The sequence below is a fragment of the Larus michahellis genome, chromosome 14 (genome assembly GCF_964199755.1).
Source record: "Larus michahellis chromosome 14, bLarMic1.1, whole genome shotgun sequence".
Classification (NCBI taxonomy): Eukaryota; Metazoa; Chordata; class Aves; order Charadriiformes; family Laridae; genus Larus; species Larus michahellis.
The window spans coordinates 8,380,916-8,401,887 of NC_133909.1; the positions used below are offsets into that span (position 1 = coordinate 8,380,916).

General features: G+C 38.8%; 1 protein-coding gene and 1 long non-coding RNA gene across 6 annotated transcripts in view; one reads left to right on the top strand and one right to left on the bottom strand.

Annotated features, from left to right (window-relative positions):
• Positions 1-20,972, top strand: part of LOC141751128 (uncharacterized) — a 118,345-nt gene that overhangs the window by 93,304 nt on the left and 4,069 nt on the right. Inside the window, exon 3 of the long non-coding RNA XR_012589867.1 lies at positions 9,538-9,650. This is a non-coding gene — a long non-coding RNA (uncharacterized LOC141751128). The remainder of the gene's footprint in view (positions 1-9,537; positions 9,651-20,972) is intronic.
• The window catches only part of CA10 (carbonic anhydrase 10), a 201,871-nt gene that overhangs the window by 12,917 nt on the left and 167,982 nt on the right, over positions 1-20,972 (bottom strand). For all 5 annotated transcript variants that reach the window (XM_074607456.1, XM_074607451.1, XM_074607452.1 and 2 more), the window contains one exon: positions 826-921. In XM_074607456.1, the coding sequence (XP_074463557.1) occupies positions 826-921 (96 nt within the window). The remainder of the gene's footprint in view (positions 1-825; positions 922-20,972) is intronic.

Genomic DNA, 20,972 nt, shown 5'->3' on the forward strand with positions numbered 1-20,972 from the left:
TAATAGATATCCAATACGTAAGGTCTGATGATGAAAGCTATATATTTTGGTATGAAGCACTTATTCAAAAATATATGCTCTTTTAGACTGATGAAACAGAGATTAAAAAATGGCAGAATATGAACAACATTTTTTTTGGGAAATGCATTCTTCACATAAAATGAGTGAAAGGTTTCTTCAATGTAATTAGGGAGGTTTGAGTAAACTATTAAGTCTTGAGTTCAGTGCTAGATCACTGTAATGTATAGACCTAACTATGCATCAGGATGGAGACTGAAAGATGACAAAATACTCATGTTTTTCTAGCTCTGTGAAATGGAATATATTAAGAGTTACACTTCCAATGTTCTTTTGGTTTTAATAGTTTAAGATGTTTTAAATTATATTGTGAGAAAAACTTATTGTGCTGACTTTGAAACATCAGCATGTCTCCAAAGAGCAAACATGCCCTCTTTCCCAGGGCCTCAACCTACTGGGAGAGATTTACTTTTAATTGAATGAATAACATTTCATGAAGAATTATCAAATCTGCAAAATTAGCAACTTTTGTCACAGTCACTAAAGTCTTATGAGTGATGTTTATGATGCAAGGATTCCTCTCCCCCCTCCTCCCCATACCTTTTCATTTTCCTTACATTACATTGTAAGTGCTTTGGAGTAGAGATTGTGTGTTCGGTTCCTGGGATGATGCTGTCTCTGGATTCCAGATCAGAGCCTCTAGGCATTGCTATAGTATAATGATATAGTCTAATTCCTAGATTTATAGCTCATGGGAAAAGAAGTCCATTGTCTATATATTAGGTATGGATAATAGTGAATACTTACTTTCATAAATATGGAAACTACCACCAAACCATTAGGACTCTTTGCAGCTTCTGTGACGTTTGTGTACAGCTCATGGTTATAATGGATTAGTTGAACCTAGAAAAGAGGGAAGGGAAATGTTACAATTAAACAGTAGCAAATCGTACAATACACTGTTTGCAAATACTCTCTATGCACCAATTGGTTTGTATTAGGATCCCATCTACGCTTAGGATATTTTATAACAGTGCATTTTTTTCAGACGTTTGTGGCATGCATGATTTTAATAATTTCAGTCACCATCTGGCTCCCACTGGCACAGCACCAGCATGTTTTCTTTTAAATTGCCAGTAAGTGAATTTACCCACATCAAGTTATGAATTGCATTGCAGGGGTTGACATCATTTCCCTGTTGCAACAGCATTTGCCATGGGCATCAAGTAATCTGTACTTTTCAGCCGCGAGCCAAACACAGAGGAGTCAGGGGTTGAAATATTTGAAGAAACATATGGGATATGGGTTTGGAACTGTTTAAACTGGCACTCACAGAATTCAAAAGACTAATATTCATTGGCCCCAGATTTTACAAACTCTGTTACAGAAGCTCCTACAGTTAGGCACTTACCGTATTATTGTTAACCAGGTTCTCCTTAGCTCCTACAGCTTTCCTTCTGCTTTTTAGTTTTATGATTTGATGGAACTTTTAAATTGTGAAGGCGCAGTTCATCTCTCTCCCTGCATATGTAAATGTCTTACCCAGAACAATGGCATTTGATTTGTCTGGGATCACTGGACACTGTTACCATTTATATTGCAATTTTTAGCCTCACTTTTTAAAAAAAGATGCACAACCCCAATGAACTTGTGAGGCGGTTAAGTACTTTTAAGAATTTCAAAGGCTAGTTAACTTTATTTAGCCTAAAGATATCTATCTTAATTTTCAGATGTCAACTAAAAAAGTAAGGTCGTTGTTCTGGCCTTTTCAGAATTGCAGCAGCCTGATGTTTGTATTTAAAAATCTGGTGTGCCTTCCATGTGTTAGCATAAATCTAAAGGCTGTCCCCTGACATTTCTGGACTTGCATACTGTGAACAAGATCAGTACTAAGTTGATCTATGCCTGGTAGTCTTTTTAACTGTACAAATGGCCAAAGACTAATAGTGCCAGTAAAGAAATTTCATCATAGTGTGCTTTCTGTGTTTATAATGAGGAAAAAAAACCCCACCCACCTCAAAACCACTGAAATGGGGTTTAGTGCCTGCATTGGTGACTCTGTCTTCTGGATGCATGCAATGTCTGGGGCTTCATCAGTGACACACAATTGCAAGGATTTCTCTGCAAGAATGGCCTCCCTACGGAATCTGCTGTGCACAATCAAGTTACAAAGACAAAGCGCTGCTTTGCCGTCCAGAAATGTATGTCCACCAACACGGGTACTGGTAGTGATCTGAATTATAACAGCATCCCAATATATGTGTAACCTATACCATTATTATCTCAGTCTATGATAAATTGAGAAATAAATGATGCCTCCCAACTCTGCAAGTGTTCAGACAGTTGCATTTCCTACACTCTGCCCTCACTGCACAAATGTATTCAAATAATTCAGAATCAGATCTTATGAGCTTTCCTAATATAAAAATTCACCAAGCGTTGTCCTCCATTCCTGTTCCCACCCCCCCCACCCCCCCCCCCCAATCCCTTAGTGATGCTGTTTTAGTGCTTGGACATTGATGTAAAAAGGAGTAGTGGAAATTCTGAAAGAGAATATTTGCATTAGTAACATTAGAAGATCTTTGGCACGTAGCTTTACTAGTTACAGCTAACGGTTCACAGACCAAAAAAAATTAGGTAAGGGTCAAAATTACTGCTACAATGTGTTAATTTCAGTTACTTTTTTCCTGTCTGGATTGGGAAGTATTGGTTGACCTTTTTGCAATTTGCAGGGTAGGTATTTTTTAAGGCAAACAAACAAACCAAACTTGAACTAAAAAGTAAAAATGTCAAAGTAGCCAATGAAGTCATCTACTAAATTCTGACAGCTAGGTAGCGGGATGAATGCAGTATGTTTTCTAAAAGTCTTGTAAAGAATTAATGAGAGCATTTACTCTACAGCACATAGAGGTTCTAGGCTTATTACTCATCACTTTGGGTACTACTGAACTTTGATAACATCAAGGTTCCGGCGACTGTGCAGTCACTGAAATTTTTAGGCTTAGTAACATATTTTTATGTACAATTATTCACTCTGTCAGCCAAACTAACTTTTGAGTTATCAAGGAAATAAGTGATGAAATCTGCTTTAGACTAGAATTCCTTCTGTACAAAATCCCAGAAAAACAATGAATTATATAAACTAAATTAATCTAACAAACCAAAATGTCTAGTGCAGGAATGGGTAAAAGTAAGGACCAAATTCTCCATGGAGGCTCTGAGTCAATGTTGAACTCTCATTTCTACTGATGGGACTTATGGTAATAAAACTCCTGATGTTATCTATGACCACGTGTAGAATATTTGTCCCAGACTCACTGGAAGGACCCTACTGTCCAGTGCAGTTCTAGCCTTGTGTAACACTTTGTAGTGCGATGAGCGATGTGGGCCTCAGCACATCATAGTGTCCCGTCTCTGCTGGAGACCTCTCTTGATGTCAGAAAGAGACACAATTCACTCCGTGAAAAACTTACACCCAGACTGCAGGCAGTCAAAAGGTTATCTGTGGGAATGAGTTAACGTACTTGAATTCATTAGAAATTAGAATAGTTATTTCCTTTGCTGATCTCTAAATGATCTGTGCCCCATATTGTGCTGTCTTTACATGTCTAAAAACTTTGGCATTCTTTACCAGCGCTTCTAGCGGTTTTCATTTCAAGTTTCCCATTCCTGCAGGTTTGTATGCCTCTGCCCCATGCTGCTTCTCCTTATCATATCTCAGTTTGGTAATGAACCTTTCTGGAGAGCGTGCTTGAGAAATCTTGCTTTGCTATAGTTTAAAAAGATCCCCCTGCCTTGCTATGTGTTATTGTTTCTCAAAGATCCCAGTGCTGAATGAAGACAGACTTTTTTTCTTATGAAACCTGTCACTTTCTCTGTGTTAGAGTTGTATCCTTCCTCCCTGCACCCAATTTAATTTTAAAGTTGTTTCCATGGCACCATGGTTAAATTCATTAGGTTTTTCTTTTTTTTAAAAAAGATTGACCATGTAAGGAGACATATTTTTCAAAGTTTCTCATATGGAACAGACTAATTTAGAAAGGTACAAATGAATAAAGATGTCTTAGATAAAGAATATTACATGCAGGATAAAAAAATAAAGTCCCTATTAAATTCCTTCTTTCGAGAATAATTTCTTTAAAGTTCCCTGAAATACCTGTAATCTTAAAGTCTGTATTAAATATTAGTAGAGTCTTCCATGAAGGTGAAGCCATACATAACTAAAATTGCTTCTATGTGAAAATCTCACTTTTTCAAATGATGACATTATATTAACAACAAAGCACAACAAGAGCAAACCTGAAATGCTGAAAGTACCTTTTGCTTCTAGTTTGCGTTTCAGGGCTCAAACACAATACAGAATCTTGTTATAAGCTATTGATTTTCTTTGGAAGATTCCCCCTTTAAGATTAATTTGCCACAGAACAACTGATCGCTCTTTGTTTTCCTCGAGCTATAGAAGTTCTATTTTTCAGGGAGAAGAAAGGAATTAAGATTAATTACTCTCTTTTAGCCCATGAAAATCCAGAACGTGCCCCTGTTCCATCACCCCAGAATGTGCGTTGGACGAGGAGCAGACATAGCACTTTTTAGACACCTGAGGCTGTTGGGAATGTCAGCGGGAGCTGACAACAGCACGTTCGGGGTAATCTACTCAGAGCACGCTCTCTTCAGCCTGGTAGCATGTGCTTTGGGGCAAAATAATATAGATAGGCTGATATTATGGCTCATGTTTTGGCCACTATGGGGAAAACATCTAATTCCCTTTCCCAACACATTTGCGTGTGTGTTTATAATGGTAATAACCCATGCTTTGATGAAGTTCAGCCTTGTAGTCGTATTGTTTGTACTGTTTTTCCTCTGCAATGTGTTTTGCTGCTTTTCTTGATCCTTCACCCAGGTGAAATGTGCATCTTTGGTCAGAGCAAACAGCAGGATATTTTCTGTGTGGCATTTGACCAAGGCTCTTTGGCCAAGCAAAAGGAGGCAGTTTGCTGTGTTGATGGTTGTGGGCGCCAAATATTCCAGGGACTCTTTTCAGCAATCTTTTAGCAATTTTTTAACTTGGACAAAGACCCTCTGTGACAGAGGTCTGATCTGGTGTCTGTGTGTAACCCTTTTATAAATGTTAGACCAATGTGAAATACTCTGCTGCAGTGAGACATGGAGAAATATGAAACTGGTTATCGCAGTATTTTACCCACAAATGTTTCCATAGTCTTCCTGGGGAGTAATGGAATACCCATTATTCTGACTTGGAAGTGTTACAGTTGAGTGCATAAGCATTTTGATTTGTAAATGGCAAGGGATCTAAACCTTGAAGTGAATGGCAGCAAGGAACAGCTAATCTGTAACTATAATATTTGTATTATGCTGTGCTACCTGATAAACTGTTGGGATACCTGATTGAGAGCAAGCACAAAGCATGTTTCTAGCACAGCAGGGAACAAAAGCAAACGAAATTGCTCCAGAAGACAAGTTAAATGTTTGTTTTGATTCAGAGTCCTTGTAAAAAGTGGATAAGATCTCATTAAGGTAAAAAAATCATACATTTTTGTTTATCCAGAGTTTAATAAAAACAGCGAAAGAAATGTAATTTCTGCATGGCAGGTGTCCAGTGAGGAAAATCATTTTAATGAGTTAAAACCTATTAATAACAACAGTTGATATTCCAGTGTTAAAATATAGTTGCTCTTACAGGTCTTGTAAAACCCTTTGGAAAGCGCAGTAATGTCATATCATCTAAGAGTTACTTACGGTATTAATTTTGTGGATCTGAACAGGTTTTAGATCTGAGGTTCTCACCTTGTGAAAGAAATGATTTTTTTTTTTTTAAATGTCCCCTGGTTCTAGGACGTGCAATTTGTGTGGCTGACAAAAATATTTTTAGATTTCTTTCAAATTAAATTAAACGTATCTCCTGCTTCATGGAAAGGTATAGCATCACCTGTGAGAAGATGCCTCAGGCTCCTCAGAACCCGTGGTCCTGATTTGTCTTGTTTTGTTGGACCGACACCTGGCAGCAATGCAGTGGAAATTTTCCTATCTTTGGCAAGTGATGAAGGATTTTCATGGTGTGTCACTTAATAATAGGCCTAAATATCACATGGACTATTCAAGGAAGAAAAAAAAGTTAATTGCAGTTTTTTCATAATTGGTTGGGATTTGGAGCTGGATGTTAATGTTGTCTTTTCCTGAATTCTTATAATGATGAAACCTTGTTTGTCCACACACACAGTCACCCATATGTGAGAAGAATGCACTAAGATTGTACGTATTTAGTTGTCACATCTTGGTGGATACTCCTGGCCTGCTCAAGGCACAAGTCATTACAATTCAAGTGGGGTAAGAACTTTAACTCTCTGGTCCAGGTCTCAGTCCTTTTTTTGCTTTCAGTGAGCCGATTCAAACTAACAGCTGGAGAACTGGGCTGTTAGCAGGCTCAGAAGAATGCTGTTTAAGAAAATAGAAATTGTGATTCACAGTAATTGTCTTTGAAAAACAAACCCATCTTTTTGTCATGCACAGGGTACTCTACCATGCAATGTTAGGATCTGCCAAGGTGGTATTACCCACATACTTATTAATTAATCCATAGATCTACTTGGCAGTTATTTTTTATGTATAAGTCCCCAGCAGTGAGGTAGTCTTATGTTGTTGGTAAATTGGTAAAATAAATTTTACGCGACCACCTATACTTCCAGCAGTTTACTAAGCATTTTAGCAACTACTGTGGTTTTAAGATTAAAATTAGTTATAAAGATTAACTTAGTTTAATATAACGAAGGAGAAATGCAAAAACCATTTGTTTGAAATAATTGTATATCCCTAACTCTATTTGAGAGATTCTCTCTATTAAAACTGAGGTTCCTTAGGCTGTTGCTGACAAATGTCGTTTGTGTTGGTTTGGGGTTTTTTTTACTGCTTTTGACAGTTATTTTGTGATTTAAAATAAATGCCTATACAATACTGATTTAATAGAAAGGCTTGTCATCCACATCTATAGCAATATGCCAGCAGTTGTATCCTTGATAAATAAAAAATATTATAATTCTTTTTTACTTAAAAGACTAAGAATGCAAGGAAGGAACTCAGTTTTCTCCTGCTTCTGAGCAGCCAGCTGTATAAAAGCACGTGCAGAGAAATGCACGAATGCATCATGCAGTAAAGTGGAAACACAGTCAAGGGTTAACTATACTTGGCTGCAAAATCTTCTGTACTAGAAATAATGATATGCTAGGAATTAGCACTTCAACTGCAAATGGTCTCTAACACTTAATTAGACCAGTTGGTAACGAGAACTAACTCGCAATAGCTCTATTCAACAAATGGTGTTCAAGAGCGAGTTTTATCCAGGCTTCCCCAGTAAGCAGTTAACACTCTGTGTTATTTTTAGCATATATTATGACTAAAAAAGTATCGTTGCCCACTTTAGGTTTAAAGTAGTTATCTCTAGATGCTGACATATGAATGAAAGGTGCGAGAGAGTCTTCAGCTTCCTGGGGCATCTGTTTTAAGATGCTCTAGCTGGGTGTTTAACAGTGCTTTGAGAAGAGATCGGTGAGAATCGGATCTGAAGCAGGAGAGCCGTTTTGGCTGCTGACCTTGTATCTTACACTGATGAGGCTATTAACGAAGCAAAACATTTATCCTTGGTTATGTGCAACCATTGCAGCTAGAAAATATGAAAAATATGACCTGGATGAAGTGTAGAAGATTTTAAACTATTTCTCTCTAATATTTTGTAAGTCTTACTTTAATTCATTTGCTAGTAGGCAAAAAGGGTATTTTAGACAGTATTTAAAACTCTATGTTTCTTTTAAGCATCCACAGGACTACAGTAAAAAGTACAAATTACTAGCTTAAGAGGTTAGATTGGCTGTGCATGTCTCAGAATTTGTTATTGGGACGTTTCACCTTTGTGCTAACACCAAAAAATTAACTAAGTGATAGCCTGAATAAATAAATCCGAAAGGTGATGGATTCCTGCCATCCAAATGCTGCCAAAAGTGTTGCCAGTGTCACAATTGCTTGTACTCTCTTCCAGATAGCAGGAAACACAATGAAGGAAAAATCCAAATTGAGCCCCAGAGGTACATAGATGTGTCTGTGATGCTGGTTGCTGTGTGACTTGAGGAGCATTTTTGACAGGGCAGTCATTGCTGAAGCCTTGCGCTGCCGATTACTCTAAACGCGGGGTATTTCTGGCTGACCTGCCCGTCAACCGCTCTTGTCATTCGTTGTTAGCAGATGAGCAAGAGCTGGATAAACATAAATAAATGACACTGTTCTGCAATTCACTTTGTGTGAGGATCAAAATGAAGTCTTAGACTCAAATGTTTAATGTTGATTATGTCTTGGCTGATGCAAAATTTTACTGCAAGCTGTAATTTGGCACTGACCCAATCCATCATCTACGAAAGTTACATCTTACGAGAGAATAGGGGTAATGTAGGAAAACGGGCTATTAGATGAGCCTATCATCATTTCTGGATTCGTGCAGGATTTTCTGACTAAACACTACATTTAAATTGTTTTCTCATTTTAAATACAACAGATGCTCAGACACCATGATGATGAATTCAGTATAAACGCTCCATTTGGGAGATTCAGTTATATAATGGTGCTCTGAATTTCTGGGAGAATTCTCTATTTCTTTAGCAACTAGTCCAGAAAGCAGCAGAAAATGGTTCCTGCAAGTCAAAAGTGTGGTGAAGTAGCGATGGACGCTATTTTTGTTGTTCACTGTGTTACCCTGAGACATTGAATCAAAAGGACACGTGCAAGGTCACCCAGCGGTGTGGCAGGGATGCATTAACAGTTGAAGCCTTCTCTAACAACACGTGACGCCACTACAGCTCTCGCTCCACCTTGCCAAAGTACCATCTGTAGCTACGCTTCTGTTCAAAGGGTGGGCATGATGGGTAAGAGCAGACAGAGAAATATCACAGACTGATGAATAGAAGAATGAGCAAAAAAGTTAATAGAATTTGGGCTAGTGAAAATCTAGTGGTTGATCTGGGCCTTATCCCTTTTGTCCTCATTTTATAATCTAGTAGGGAAAAAACAGTCAAGCTTAATATACCCAAAGTTAACTGGCAAGCAAAGAAAAGGTTAATGTCAGTGTTACAAACCAGAAGTAGAAAAAAGGCAATTATCAGTTTTACCTGCTCTCTTGAGTATAGAAATATATTGTTAAATTAAGAATATATTTTTCCCGTGGCAAAAAAGACACATGGGATTTCATATTCTTAAAATTACAATAAGGCGTGTATATGAGGAAAGCATGGGATAACGTCGAGGATGTATTTTAAGAAGCTGTTGGTGTGGTCCGTCTGGGGTTCGTGGGAGCCCTTGACCAGCCCGTTTGGGCAGCAGCTCCTGCCTGCCTTCCCGGGTGCTCTGCTCTTCTGTTGCCTGAGCTCAGCCTGGCACAGGCATCCACATCCAGTCTGTCGTTATGGCTCCTGCCACGCTGCATGGCTTGGTGACCTCTCCTTCCCCACTCCCTGCTGGCAGGTGTAGGATGGGAGAAGAACTCAGCACAGGATCTGTGAAACTTGGCTGCTCTTGCAGGGAGGAGGGGAAGAAAGGGAGATGGCTGCTTGCCCTTTGGGGAAGGAAAGCGGCACGTAAGTATGGAGGATGGACATGCGCACTTGGTGAGATGAGACTTTCTGTTTTAAACTAATGGAATTGCAAAATATTAGTAGTATATCCGTTAAAAGTTAAATGTGAAAACACACAGGGTCTCATGCGATCTTGCTGAATGTTTTATTGATGCATTTTTTACTCTGGAGTCTCCTTCCCCTTTAGTGATTGGGTTGCTCATCTATGACTTAAGAAAATTATGTTCAGCTCTTTCTCTGTTCTTAAGCAAATCTTTCTGCTGTTTCCGCCCAGCTCGCCATCTCTGCCGTGGGAAGAGCTGTACTTCTCCAGTAACAATGTTGTGAGATGCTCAGATATAACATTAATGGTGTTGTGGAAAGCACCTAGATAATGGATGTCATGTTACGAAGTTCAATTTGGGTTATCGATCCACGCCAATTTGTGACACATCACCCATAAAAGGTGCAAAAAGAAGCTCAGAACACAAATAGTTTTGTCAGGAGACTGCGGGACACTTGGATTTCCAGCACCTTAAAGAGTGATAACAGGGAAACATTTAAACCCTGATAAAAGAGGAAAGGAATTTAAAATGGGTAAACTTGCTAGTGATCGTAGCATTAAATATTTGAATGTAAGTTGAGGGCTCAAACGCAGCAAAGTTTGAGGAAACCCAGCTGGACTCAAAATAGCCAAAAGCATTTCTGGAATGAATGTTTTATTGAATTATTGAAGATCCTTTAGGATATTAATGCTGTGATAGATGAGATGATATATTACAGTCAAATTTTTAGAAATCATTTGAAGAAAATTCACACCAGGATTTCCTGTTTAAGGTGCAGAGTCAGAGATTGAGAGGAAAGAAGGCACAGATCTACCCTGACAGGAGAAAATAAGGGGTTTTTTGTTTTGTTTTGGGTTTTTTTGTTGTTTAAGATTATCCTGGGAGCTTTTTTTAAAGCTAAGGGATGTACAACTGTCTTTTGTTGTTTATGTAAATTGCATGAGAGACAGTTTCACGTTTGTAGTTTAAAAGGTAAGTTTGAAGTTGAGAAATAATGAGCACAGACAAAACAAGAGGACATGAATTATCTAAGACTATGAGATAGTACAGCTTAAGGCAGACAACTGTAAAATTATCTTGTTTCTAAGTGAAGTGAGTGACATTATACTCAGTAGGAAAGATAACTGACACTTAGAAGTCATAACTAAGCCCGTTATCTTTTATAAAGTAAGCAGATTTTGTGAAAGAAAGTAGGATATTGGCAAACATTACTCAACAAATGCAGTACAGCATAAATTAAAAGGGCATGAAAGTACACACACCAGCATTTGTTTATCATAAGAACACATTCTTCTGGGTACCTTGTAAAGGGCACTGAAAATTGCCACATGTTAAGAGCAGTTCAACTGCAGATTAGGGCCATTTACAAACAAACAGAAGATGATGATCACAGAAGCCTTTCCAGTAGCCTTAATTATACCGTGGTTGGTTGAACTTCAAGAATCTAATAGTGGTTTTCTTTGTTAAAGGTATTTTCTGCCATTTCCTGTTTTACATCATCCCTCAAAGCTGCTTCCCTACATTCACAACAAATAAATGTCTCAGCTTCATGTAGACAGAAAAGAATCCCTCCTCTTTCATTTGTTTTGGAAACTTTCTAGTTGTATATTTCAGGACAGTAGCAACCTTTTCCTAACTCATTGGTAATTGTTGCCCAGAATAGCAAAACACCAATGACCTCTACTTCATGGTTTGTCTTGGCTGTGTAACACGAAGGCTTAGAAACGACAAACCATCTGAAAATAACACCTAAATATTAAGAAGTAAAGCTGAGAGTTACCTTTGTGAATATGCCCCAAAATTGCACTTATTCACGAGTTTTTAAAGGTAATAAGTGAAGGTCAGTGAAATGGAAACCAATTGCAGCTCCCAACAGAAACGTGGTAGCTGCCATGTCTCTGTGGGCTGTTTGAGATGTGAATAGTAAATGGACAAAAGGGCGAAGAAAATCAGTTATGCAGACAGCCTTGTTGTACAAAAGTGAACAGCACTTCAGTTAGGAATTGGACCGAGGGACGAATGAAGAGAAGGTGAAGCCATAGTGCATCGTCTCTAACCTTAAAAGCAGATCTGCCTAATGGGATCTGAGGTCTGTGGAATGGAGGTTTCTGCGCAGAGAGTGCTTTGGGATCCTGTGTGTGACTGTTCATGGTATAATCTGGCTTGTTATGAATCTGGAATCTTTTAACTGGTACTTCAGCTCTTCACTGGAAAGGGTGGCGAGTGTAGCAGCAGCAGTTCAGATCAGCAACACAAGTGTTTCATGGGTTTGTCTTCAAAACACAGATGAGGCCAGAGGCCCTTCGTACTCAAAGTTTGCCTCTTGGACGTGGTGGTGGTGAAATAGGCAGCAGTAAAGTCGCACTTGCGATTCATATCAGCAGGCTTTCTACGTTGCACAAGAGAGGTCAAAGCTTTTTTTCTCATTAGAAAACACAGTCTGTATTCATTTGTAGGTTAATTTACGTAGCTAAAATGCTGAAAATACTGGCATGGAAATACCTGAAATGCCAAACGGGTAATTTTCCCTTAATGAAAGAAAACCAGGGAGTGCTCCAAAATGCTGAACTCCTGAAGAAATCTGTAGTCTGTTGGACTTTCTGCAATTAGAAGAGGTGAATTTGGGTAATGATCCAATTAAAAGTCTTTGAAATCCATTTTGTCCGTGTAGTAAACTTTTCTGCTGGCAGAAAGCCTGGCCTCAGTCAGGCTGTGAATGCAGCTCCTTATTCTCGCTGACAAAGGGCCTGGCCTTCCAAAACGTTTGTGACTGCCATGCAAATACCACACACTATTTCTTGCTGCTTCCAGTTCCCACTGGAAGAGCTATAGACCCCTGAAATACCAACTGAATGAGGATCTGTAGTGTCACTTCCATGAGGGACTAACGTCTGAATGAAGTGAGGGATTGTGAAAGGTACAGCTGCAGCTCTGCAACACCCGGCTTTCAACTTGCCTCATCGCAGCACTATTTCCTTGAGCGGTGGTGCTGATCAGAAGTCAGGAGGGGAAGCAAAGGGCGGCGGGTGGTGCGTGCGCCTCTCCCATCCCTGACAGCAGCCACCTCCACCTGCCGGAACACCCCTGGGAAGGTGGTTCTTCTAAAGAGCGAATGGGGGGTCCTGCTTTCCCCATGTAGTTAGGGAGCTGCGTGCTCAACAGTGTGACTGGCGTGCTGGGCAGTGGCAAATACTGTGGTTAGCTCTGTATTCATGCCAATCTCATAAAATCATGCAAATATTTATGAATGTTGGTGCACAGTGACTGGAACAGTATTGCTCTTTGTTAGATGTGCAAGAAGAAATCATTAAATACAAGCAGTGTCTCTTGTGGGTTTTTAATTCTTTTTCTCCCATGAAATTACTATTCACAAATTCGACCAGCTGTAGTTTCTTCAGTTAGTCCTAATGTTGTGCCTGCCACCTCTTCCTTTATTTAATTTCTTTGTTATGTACATTATCCTGTGGTATGGCTCTTGCGCAGTGAAAGAGAACCTTTCTCCTAGTGCACAGATGAAATGGAGCTGAAAATTACAGCAGATAAAAATCCAACTCTCTGAACTGTAACGTTCAGCACTCTTCAACCCAAGTAGACATCTAATTGAATATGATGTTGACTCTATATATTACTATATTACTTGGTCAAGCTTACATCATTAAGCACGTATTTGATACACTGCAGTAAACAATTTGTTGCTGTGGTAAGACAGGCTGGTTTGTACTGTCTGGAGGCAAAGTTGCATTATACTTTAAATGCAGGTAGTGCTGTCTTTAGATTTTGAGTTATGGAGCAACACTGTAATCATCCTATTACCTTGCTAAAACATCTAATTATTTGTCAATGATGCGAAAACCTGAGAACTTAAATGTGAGAAATTATAATACAAATGTACCTATTGTTTATTTCATTGACACTTTAACAATACCAATTTGCTAGGCTCTTGTGAGGAAAGGATCCCATATAAAATTTCGGCAATGGGGACTGCATATCACTAAAATGATATCTAATAGAAGACTGATTTCTGATTTTAATAAGAGTAGTATATATGCAAAGTATGTGTTTAGCTTTATAATTCATTTGAATATGTATAATTACATTTTACCACATAACAAATAGTGTGCTACTATTACTCTAGCCTTTGCAAAGCCCATTATTGCAAGTTTAAAGGGAGACACGTAGATAGAAAAAAGGTAAAAACCTTGTTCTTCCTACTTTTCAAAAAAATGTCATTGAACTGTGAGCCCCAGCTTAAAGCCAGAATTCTGTCTCCAGTGTTCTCCGCTCTCCTCAAGAAAAGAAGTTCCTGAATTCTATTAAAAATTGCTAGTTTCTTAGCAAACAGCATGAAGAGTTTTTCCTGGGAGAAAGGTTTTAATAATTAAAATTAGTCAATACTGAAGCGCAGGAGATTATTTGATCTTGTTCAGAAACTGACACTTTCCAGAAGGGAAAAAAAATGCAATCTCTCTAATAAATGACTTTGTGCAGAACTGGGAGTCAAGGAGAAGAAATTTACTGCAGAAGAAAAGAGGGCAACTCACCAGGGAAATAGGTTTGCTCAAAATAATTGTGAGTTTGAACATCAAGGTTGAGATTTTTAGGACATTTCCAGAAAAAAATCTGTAAGACTCAGGATGAGATGTAAAATTGCATTTGTTAGTACTTCAGGGCATTACATCTCTCAAACACATTATATAAAGTTGCTCTTGGCTCTTGTGCTCCAGTCCGAATTTCAATTTGTCTACTTTTCCCCCTGTAATTTCAACTAAACTCAGCTGTTTTATCAAGTCAGTCCATATTTCTGCGAAAAACTGGGGATACCCACTTTCATTTAATAGACTTGAATTTTGCTCCAATAGCCCGAGTCAACTTTGGTTACTGCCAGCAGATGAAAAGATGAAACCAAAAACATGCGAGTGGATGGATGTGCCCAGCATGGACTGGATTCTTTTTGAGCCATGCTCTTTTTCAGACTTTTCTCTAATGATGCCTGTGTCACCTAAGTCCATGACGTTTTCCTTGCCCATACTCAGACCCATATATTTCCCTGCTTTTATGAACACCAAACCTCTCCCCTGCCCTTTTCTCTCCTGTTTCTTCCTGTCACTTAAAATCTGTCATTCTTCTAATGTTAGCACTGCTTTCCAGCTGTGCCGTTCCTCACTGTGCATTTCCTAGAGAAGCAAAATGGTCCTTAAATATACCCTAGTTTCCTTTCGCAGTGGTGTTCAGAGGTTAGTGAACATATGTCTGAAACCAGACTGCTGCTTTTTCAAGGGGCTATCGCAGTGGGAAAGGGCAGCGCTGCTGCTCTGCTGTCTGCACCGTTCTGAGGACGTCACGGGTTGCTCTTGCAAGTATTTCTGAAAGCACAGAAAAATAAGTTCAGATGCTCTGGCAGGTTACAGTATCGCACCTTTCCTTTGTACTGCAACCTGTGTCTTTGTTTTTTAGCTTTGATGCTGCATGATTAGAATCACTAAATTTCAGAAATGCAGAAGATCCAAAATGTCACATTAACTTAACTGTGTTTAAAAATATTATTCTATAGCTTTTTACCATACAAGGATGGCAACGTTAATGTACAACCTAAATGTACAGAGTGATGCTGCAATTCAGCAGAATTGATGTTGTGGCTGAAAAACCCCAACCTTCTGAATTTTGACTTGTTTGATTCACCCCGTTTGATCTCTTTTTGTGGCAGATCAGACGAGAAAGTGGAGGAGGCAAGAAAAGACTGTATGGGCAAGCAAACTAACGGCAGCACAACCAGCTTTTCTGTTCCCATTTCCCAACTTTGGAGCAATGAACTTTTACATTTTGTAATTTTTTAGCAAAGTTTATTATTCTGTGTTATCTGAAGCACTACAAAGTGCATGTGCTGTTTTTATAAAAAAGACAGCAGAAGAATTGCCTTTAACATAGAACGTAGCTGGGAGAACAGATATAGGCTAAATCTGTTGTGTTCTGGGTAGTGATGTGTAAGTACTGTATTTGTACTTCTGATTGATGATTTGATGTCCTTATTATCTTTGCTAGAACTTCTAAGTTTTTAGTAAGGAACAATAGAACAGAACTTTTTTTAGCATCTTTCCTGTTCCTGCTGTACTTTTCAAGGGAAGTATTCAATACTCAGTAGTAGAGGAACACCTTAGAGCTGGGGCCTGGCATGTGGCAACCATCACAAATCCTCCTGACATCAAGGGAAGCTTCATGGGTGGACCAGTGACAAGGCGTTATGCAGGCCTAGCAGATGATCAGTAGGTTGCTCACGCTCTGGGCAGTTTTATTCACTCACCATGCTTACACCATTCTCAGCTAACTGCAAGTCTGGTGTATAAACAATTTCATAATGCATAAAAATAGATCTACTTTGACAATGTAATTTCTACTACTTAAAAAGATCTGCATAAAACACTATGGTCCCTTTGGCTGAGGTTAAATTACAGGCCACTGTTGCAGAGTAGAGGAGACAATGTTATGTCAGTGATGCTATTGAATTACTCAATGGCCAATGACTTCTGCAGTATCTGCTTGTATTTTCCAGGAACCCTCTTTCAGCAAAGTATGTTTGACCATACAGATCCATCTATATTACAAAAGCAAGCTCTAATCTCAGTACAGAGAAAACTTTAAGAGCAAACAAAAGTAAGAATGAGGATGCTGCTGCCGTGACAAACATCTGCCGTCCATAAGCCAAACAGGTCCAAGATGGTGCACCAGCAGCTGGGCTTCTGGCAGCTCCTCAGACACTTGTTTCCTTCTGGTTCCTCCACTGCTAATAACAAAAGTGGAGAAGGGTTAAACTACTAGCAGTACTAAAAGCAAAAAGACCTTAGCAATTCCGCAGTACAACCCACCTAAAGCAGGAGCTGAGCTGCTCACATTGCTTCAGAATAGGAGGAGGAGGAGAATTTTCCGTGAATCAAAATGCCAAAGATGGCTTCTTAAGCAACAAAGGAAAATATTTTCACCTAGCCAACTATTAATAGTGGATCATCCATTGAAAACAGCTCAGCGTGCAATTGCTGCTGTTTTTATCTTATACACACACACACACATACATATAGGTATGTGTGTATATATATAGTTTGTCACTCTCACTGGGCTGACCGCTCTGGAAAAGTTGGCCAAAAAACTTGAGCGCTGATGCATTGCAGCAGGTCACAGACTTCAAAGTACAAAGGCTATGCCGTTCTCTCTCAAGTTATTGGCAATAGTTTTACTGTCTGCAGCTGGAGTTGTTCCCACAGTCATACATGGCTTTTTTATTTTTGCAGATAGTGCCACTGCTGCAAATTAGATTTCCAATATGAATTAAAATCATGAGGGAAGCCTATTGTCATTTTGCTGTTGTTACCATAGTGCAGTTTGTTTTGTAGAAACTGGTAAGGCTCCACTTTCCACACAAATGAGTGGTGTAAGTAATGTATACAAATGAATGTTGTGTGCATGTTAAGGATAAATTGTTTTATTTGCTTCATTAACAGCAATTTGATAAACAGTATTCAGTTACAGATCTACTGATTAGAATCAATCAACACCTCAAAGTTTGAAGACTGTCAAAATAATTAAATGGTTCAATAAATCTAAGACTACACACCCAAAGAAAAATTACTATATATTTAGAGACATTTTTTAAGATATTTACTATATCAGCATTCCACAAACTTTGAGGATACATCTTGTAAATTATTTTCACTGCTTCATTGACTTTTAATATTGTCAATGCTTACAGCCCTACTGCAATTCAGAAGAAAGTATTTTGATATTTACTTAGCTGGGCGTATTGATTGTACTACAGTCATCTCTATTGGGTATTGTTTTTATCTACCTCTTCTGCTATATTTACAAGTTTGGAACTTTAAAAAGTAGCTGGTAAGATACAGGTTCAGGTATAGATGATAAAAGATTCTCTGGATGTCAGAATATCATGCATATCCGATGGGAAATTCATGACTGTCCTTTAATATCGTTGGATGTTGTAGTCTGCACAGTGCAGTGTGTACTGCGGTGATTAACTTTCGCTATAGAAATAACAATGACAAGACCTGCCTATTTAAGATATCCGTCTACCACCATGAATGAATCTTGAGAAATCAGGTGGACAAAATTTCTAGGACTTTGAAAACACCGTGAAATCTCGTGTTCTGGTTTTCACTGCGCCATGGTCTGTTGTCACGACCGCGGTGGACTCAGCCTCTCTGTCTCAGTCTACCCATTTGTAAAATTGGCAAAATAATTACACTGCAAGGTAATTGATAGTTAATGGGGAACGTGTTAATGACTGTAAAGCATTTGACAAAAAAGCATTACAAGGGCTACCATTAGTGTCTGTTGTGAGCAGCTATCAGCAGTTCTGAATATCCGAGGGGACCACGATGTAACCGCTTCCAAACGCCGGACATGTCTGAATTAGGTTTTTGGTTCAGGCCCAACTCTAAACAAGACAACAAACTAAAAGGAGACAGATGGTCTCTTCCAGCTCTTCACTGCACTTTTATTTTCCTCTTTACAAACATGAAAGGACAGATTTTTCAGCTGATACAATATGATACGGCTCAGTAAGTCTGTTGGTTTTCTAGAATTCCCCATATTTTTTTTTTTTATTTTAAACGATGTACGTCTTTAGATTTAATAATGGTCATTCACTTTGAGTTATAAGCTGCCACTTACAGAGCACAAAATAAGGAATACCATCGAGCACTAAACAGGTAAAATCGATCTACTTCAAGCTGTCCAAAGACTGTTTGATGATCACAACCAAAATATTGATGAGTTTACAAGATAATTTGAAAGACCGATGGCATCACAAAACTGATGTGTTCTTCTGTGCTAGTAAAGAAGTCTCTGTCTTTTTAAAAATTCTATTTTCACTCTAATCACTTGGTAATTTCTACAGCATTAGCAATTTCTAGATACTTTATTATTTGGTAATACCTTATGTATATCAAATAAGAAAAAAATCAACGTGAAGTTCATATATAAGATCACCATGGACCCAAAAAATTTTAAATTAAGATGGATTTAAATATCTTAAATCCTTGGGATTGCATCCTGCTTTCCTTGTATCGTGACCCACTGTATCGTGCTCCCAACGGTAACAGCTGCATTGTAAACACACATCCTACCTTACTTTACATTTGCTGCCCATGGTTTCACCTGTGCCAATGGGTTGTTAATCTATGTGAAGATTTGGGACACACCCCAAACGTGCTGCCTGACAGCTCAGAATGCTAACAAAAGATTTCCAGCTTTCTTTGAAGTATTAATCTCCAGTACTGAGTATATATAAAAAGTAGGTATGTATTTTCAAATAGGCCACAGGAAAAAGGCTTTTGGAACTTCAGATACGGATTTTTTTTTTTATTTTTTTTTTTACCTTGCCATTTTTCCTTTCATCATTTTCCTGGATTTCTAAAAGAAAGTCCTATGAGAATGAAACAGACATTCATTAGAATCTGGAAGAATAAGGGTGATTTTTTTTTTTTTTCCTAATTAACTGCCCCAGGGAATAGCTCTACCAGTTAGGAGGAAGAACAGTTCCTCTATTGTGCCTTTTGTGACTTAGGAACAGTAGATAGGGACGCTCTAAGCTACAAATCAAACAGTTGAAAATCCTCTTAACTGAACACACCCTTGGGCTTCACACAGAATAAGGCCTTACACTAATCATAGGCAGAACTAGTTTGGATTTTTTTTTGCTGAAACAGGGTTTTGCTGAAAAATGCTTACATGTCAAAACCAACGTACCTTGCCGAGGGAACTTGATTTCAAAGAAATTTTGCTGAAACATAAGCAGAGGCGATCAGAAGTCTCCCTGATTTCCTGCCGTTTGTCTCGTGATTTAGCCAAGAGGCTGGAGACCCGATGCCTTCATCACTGTAGCTTACTTTACAGTATTTGTTGGTTTTCTTGTGATATCCCTCCCCTCAGCAGGGCTGTAAGTGTGTATGAAGTTTTGTTTGTGGGTAGAGGCAGATTGTCAAAGGGACAATCTGGGTACATAGAGCACGGGAGCTTTAAGACTCCTATAGAGGACTCTGTCTTAACCCACATCTCCTAGGGTTAGGCTGTAACTTGCAGCCTTGGATGTGCATGGAAATATTCCTGTCTGGTGCTTCTTTTATGGTGCTAATCACTCCTAAAGGAGGAATGGTCAGGGATGGCTCATACTGTTTAAAACCACAGCAGCACGACTCTCCAGAGCTTGTCTATTAGCCACCTCACTGGAAATTTCTCACTGTGACCACTGCTCTGAAGGTAAAAATGTGCCAAAATCTAGCTTAACTAGAGCAATCCTGGTGGAGTAATTTGTATTTTGGGTAAAACTGGCTATGCAGGTCAATGGCACAACAGTCTTTGGAAACAATCCACAAACCGCAAAGCCACAAAGTAATTTTACAATATACAGAATTGGTACCAGAACTCCGACTGTCTCTTTTCTTTATTAGTTTCTGTCTTTGAAGCATAGGCATGTCCTGCTAAAGGAACGTGTGGTAAAGAGGGCTTTAGGTTCACCCATGATGGATTGTTCTGCAAATACTTTATGTATTTTTAATTACGCTTTCATTGGTAGCATATTTTTATGATATTTATTGACCCTGTTTTTTTATGTGAAGAGAGCAAGTAATGAACACTAACCTGTCCTTTCTCAAAGCATTTGACAGTAGTACACTTAGTACTAAGAAGTCTTTTACCCTTTTCTGAATCAGAATTCCTTATTTCAGACACGTATGCTAGTTCATCATTTATGCATATTACCATAAGCTTTTTTTGTTCTCTCATAAAAAGAAAAAAAAAAAAGGATAAAAGTTTGTTTCTTGCTTCTGAAGAATCTTAGCAGAACCACAGTTTGAAAACCATGCCCCTCTATTGCTTTACGTAATGAATTTTAGTGCAGTGAGTTTACGTAATGAATTTAGTGCAGTACTGCGGGGATAGTTTGGTGGATTGGAGCAGGAGGAAGAAACTTCTGTCTCCACAACCTCACCAGGGTATTTCAAACTTACGTGGTATGAAGGAAAAGAGCAGCAGGTAACAAGAATTGGGTGCTGAGCTCCTGCAGCCATGGAGGCTGGAAGATCAAGTCCTGTATGAGCATGACAAATGATGGGCCTGTCGGCACCATACCTACATGCTCTGCTTTGGACGTAGACTTCGAAGTATCAGACTGGGTTGGAGATAACAGTATAGGATTGATACGTCAGTCCTTGATCACTTTGTGCTTAGATTGTCTGACGAAATGGGAAAAAAATTGCTAAAGACGAAAAGAGCAACA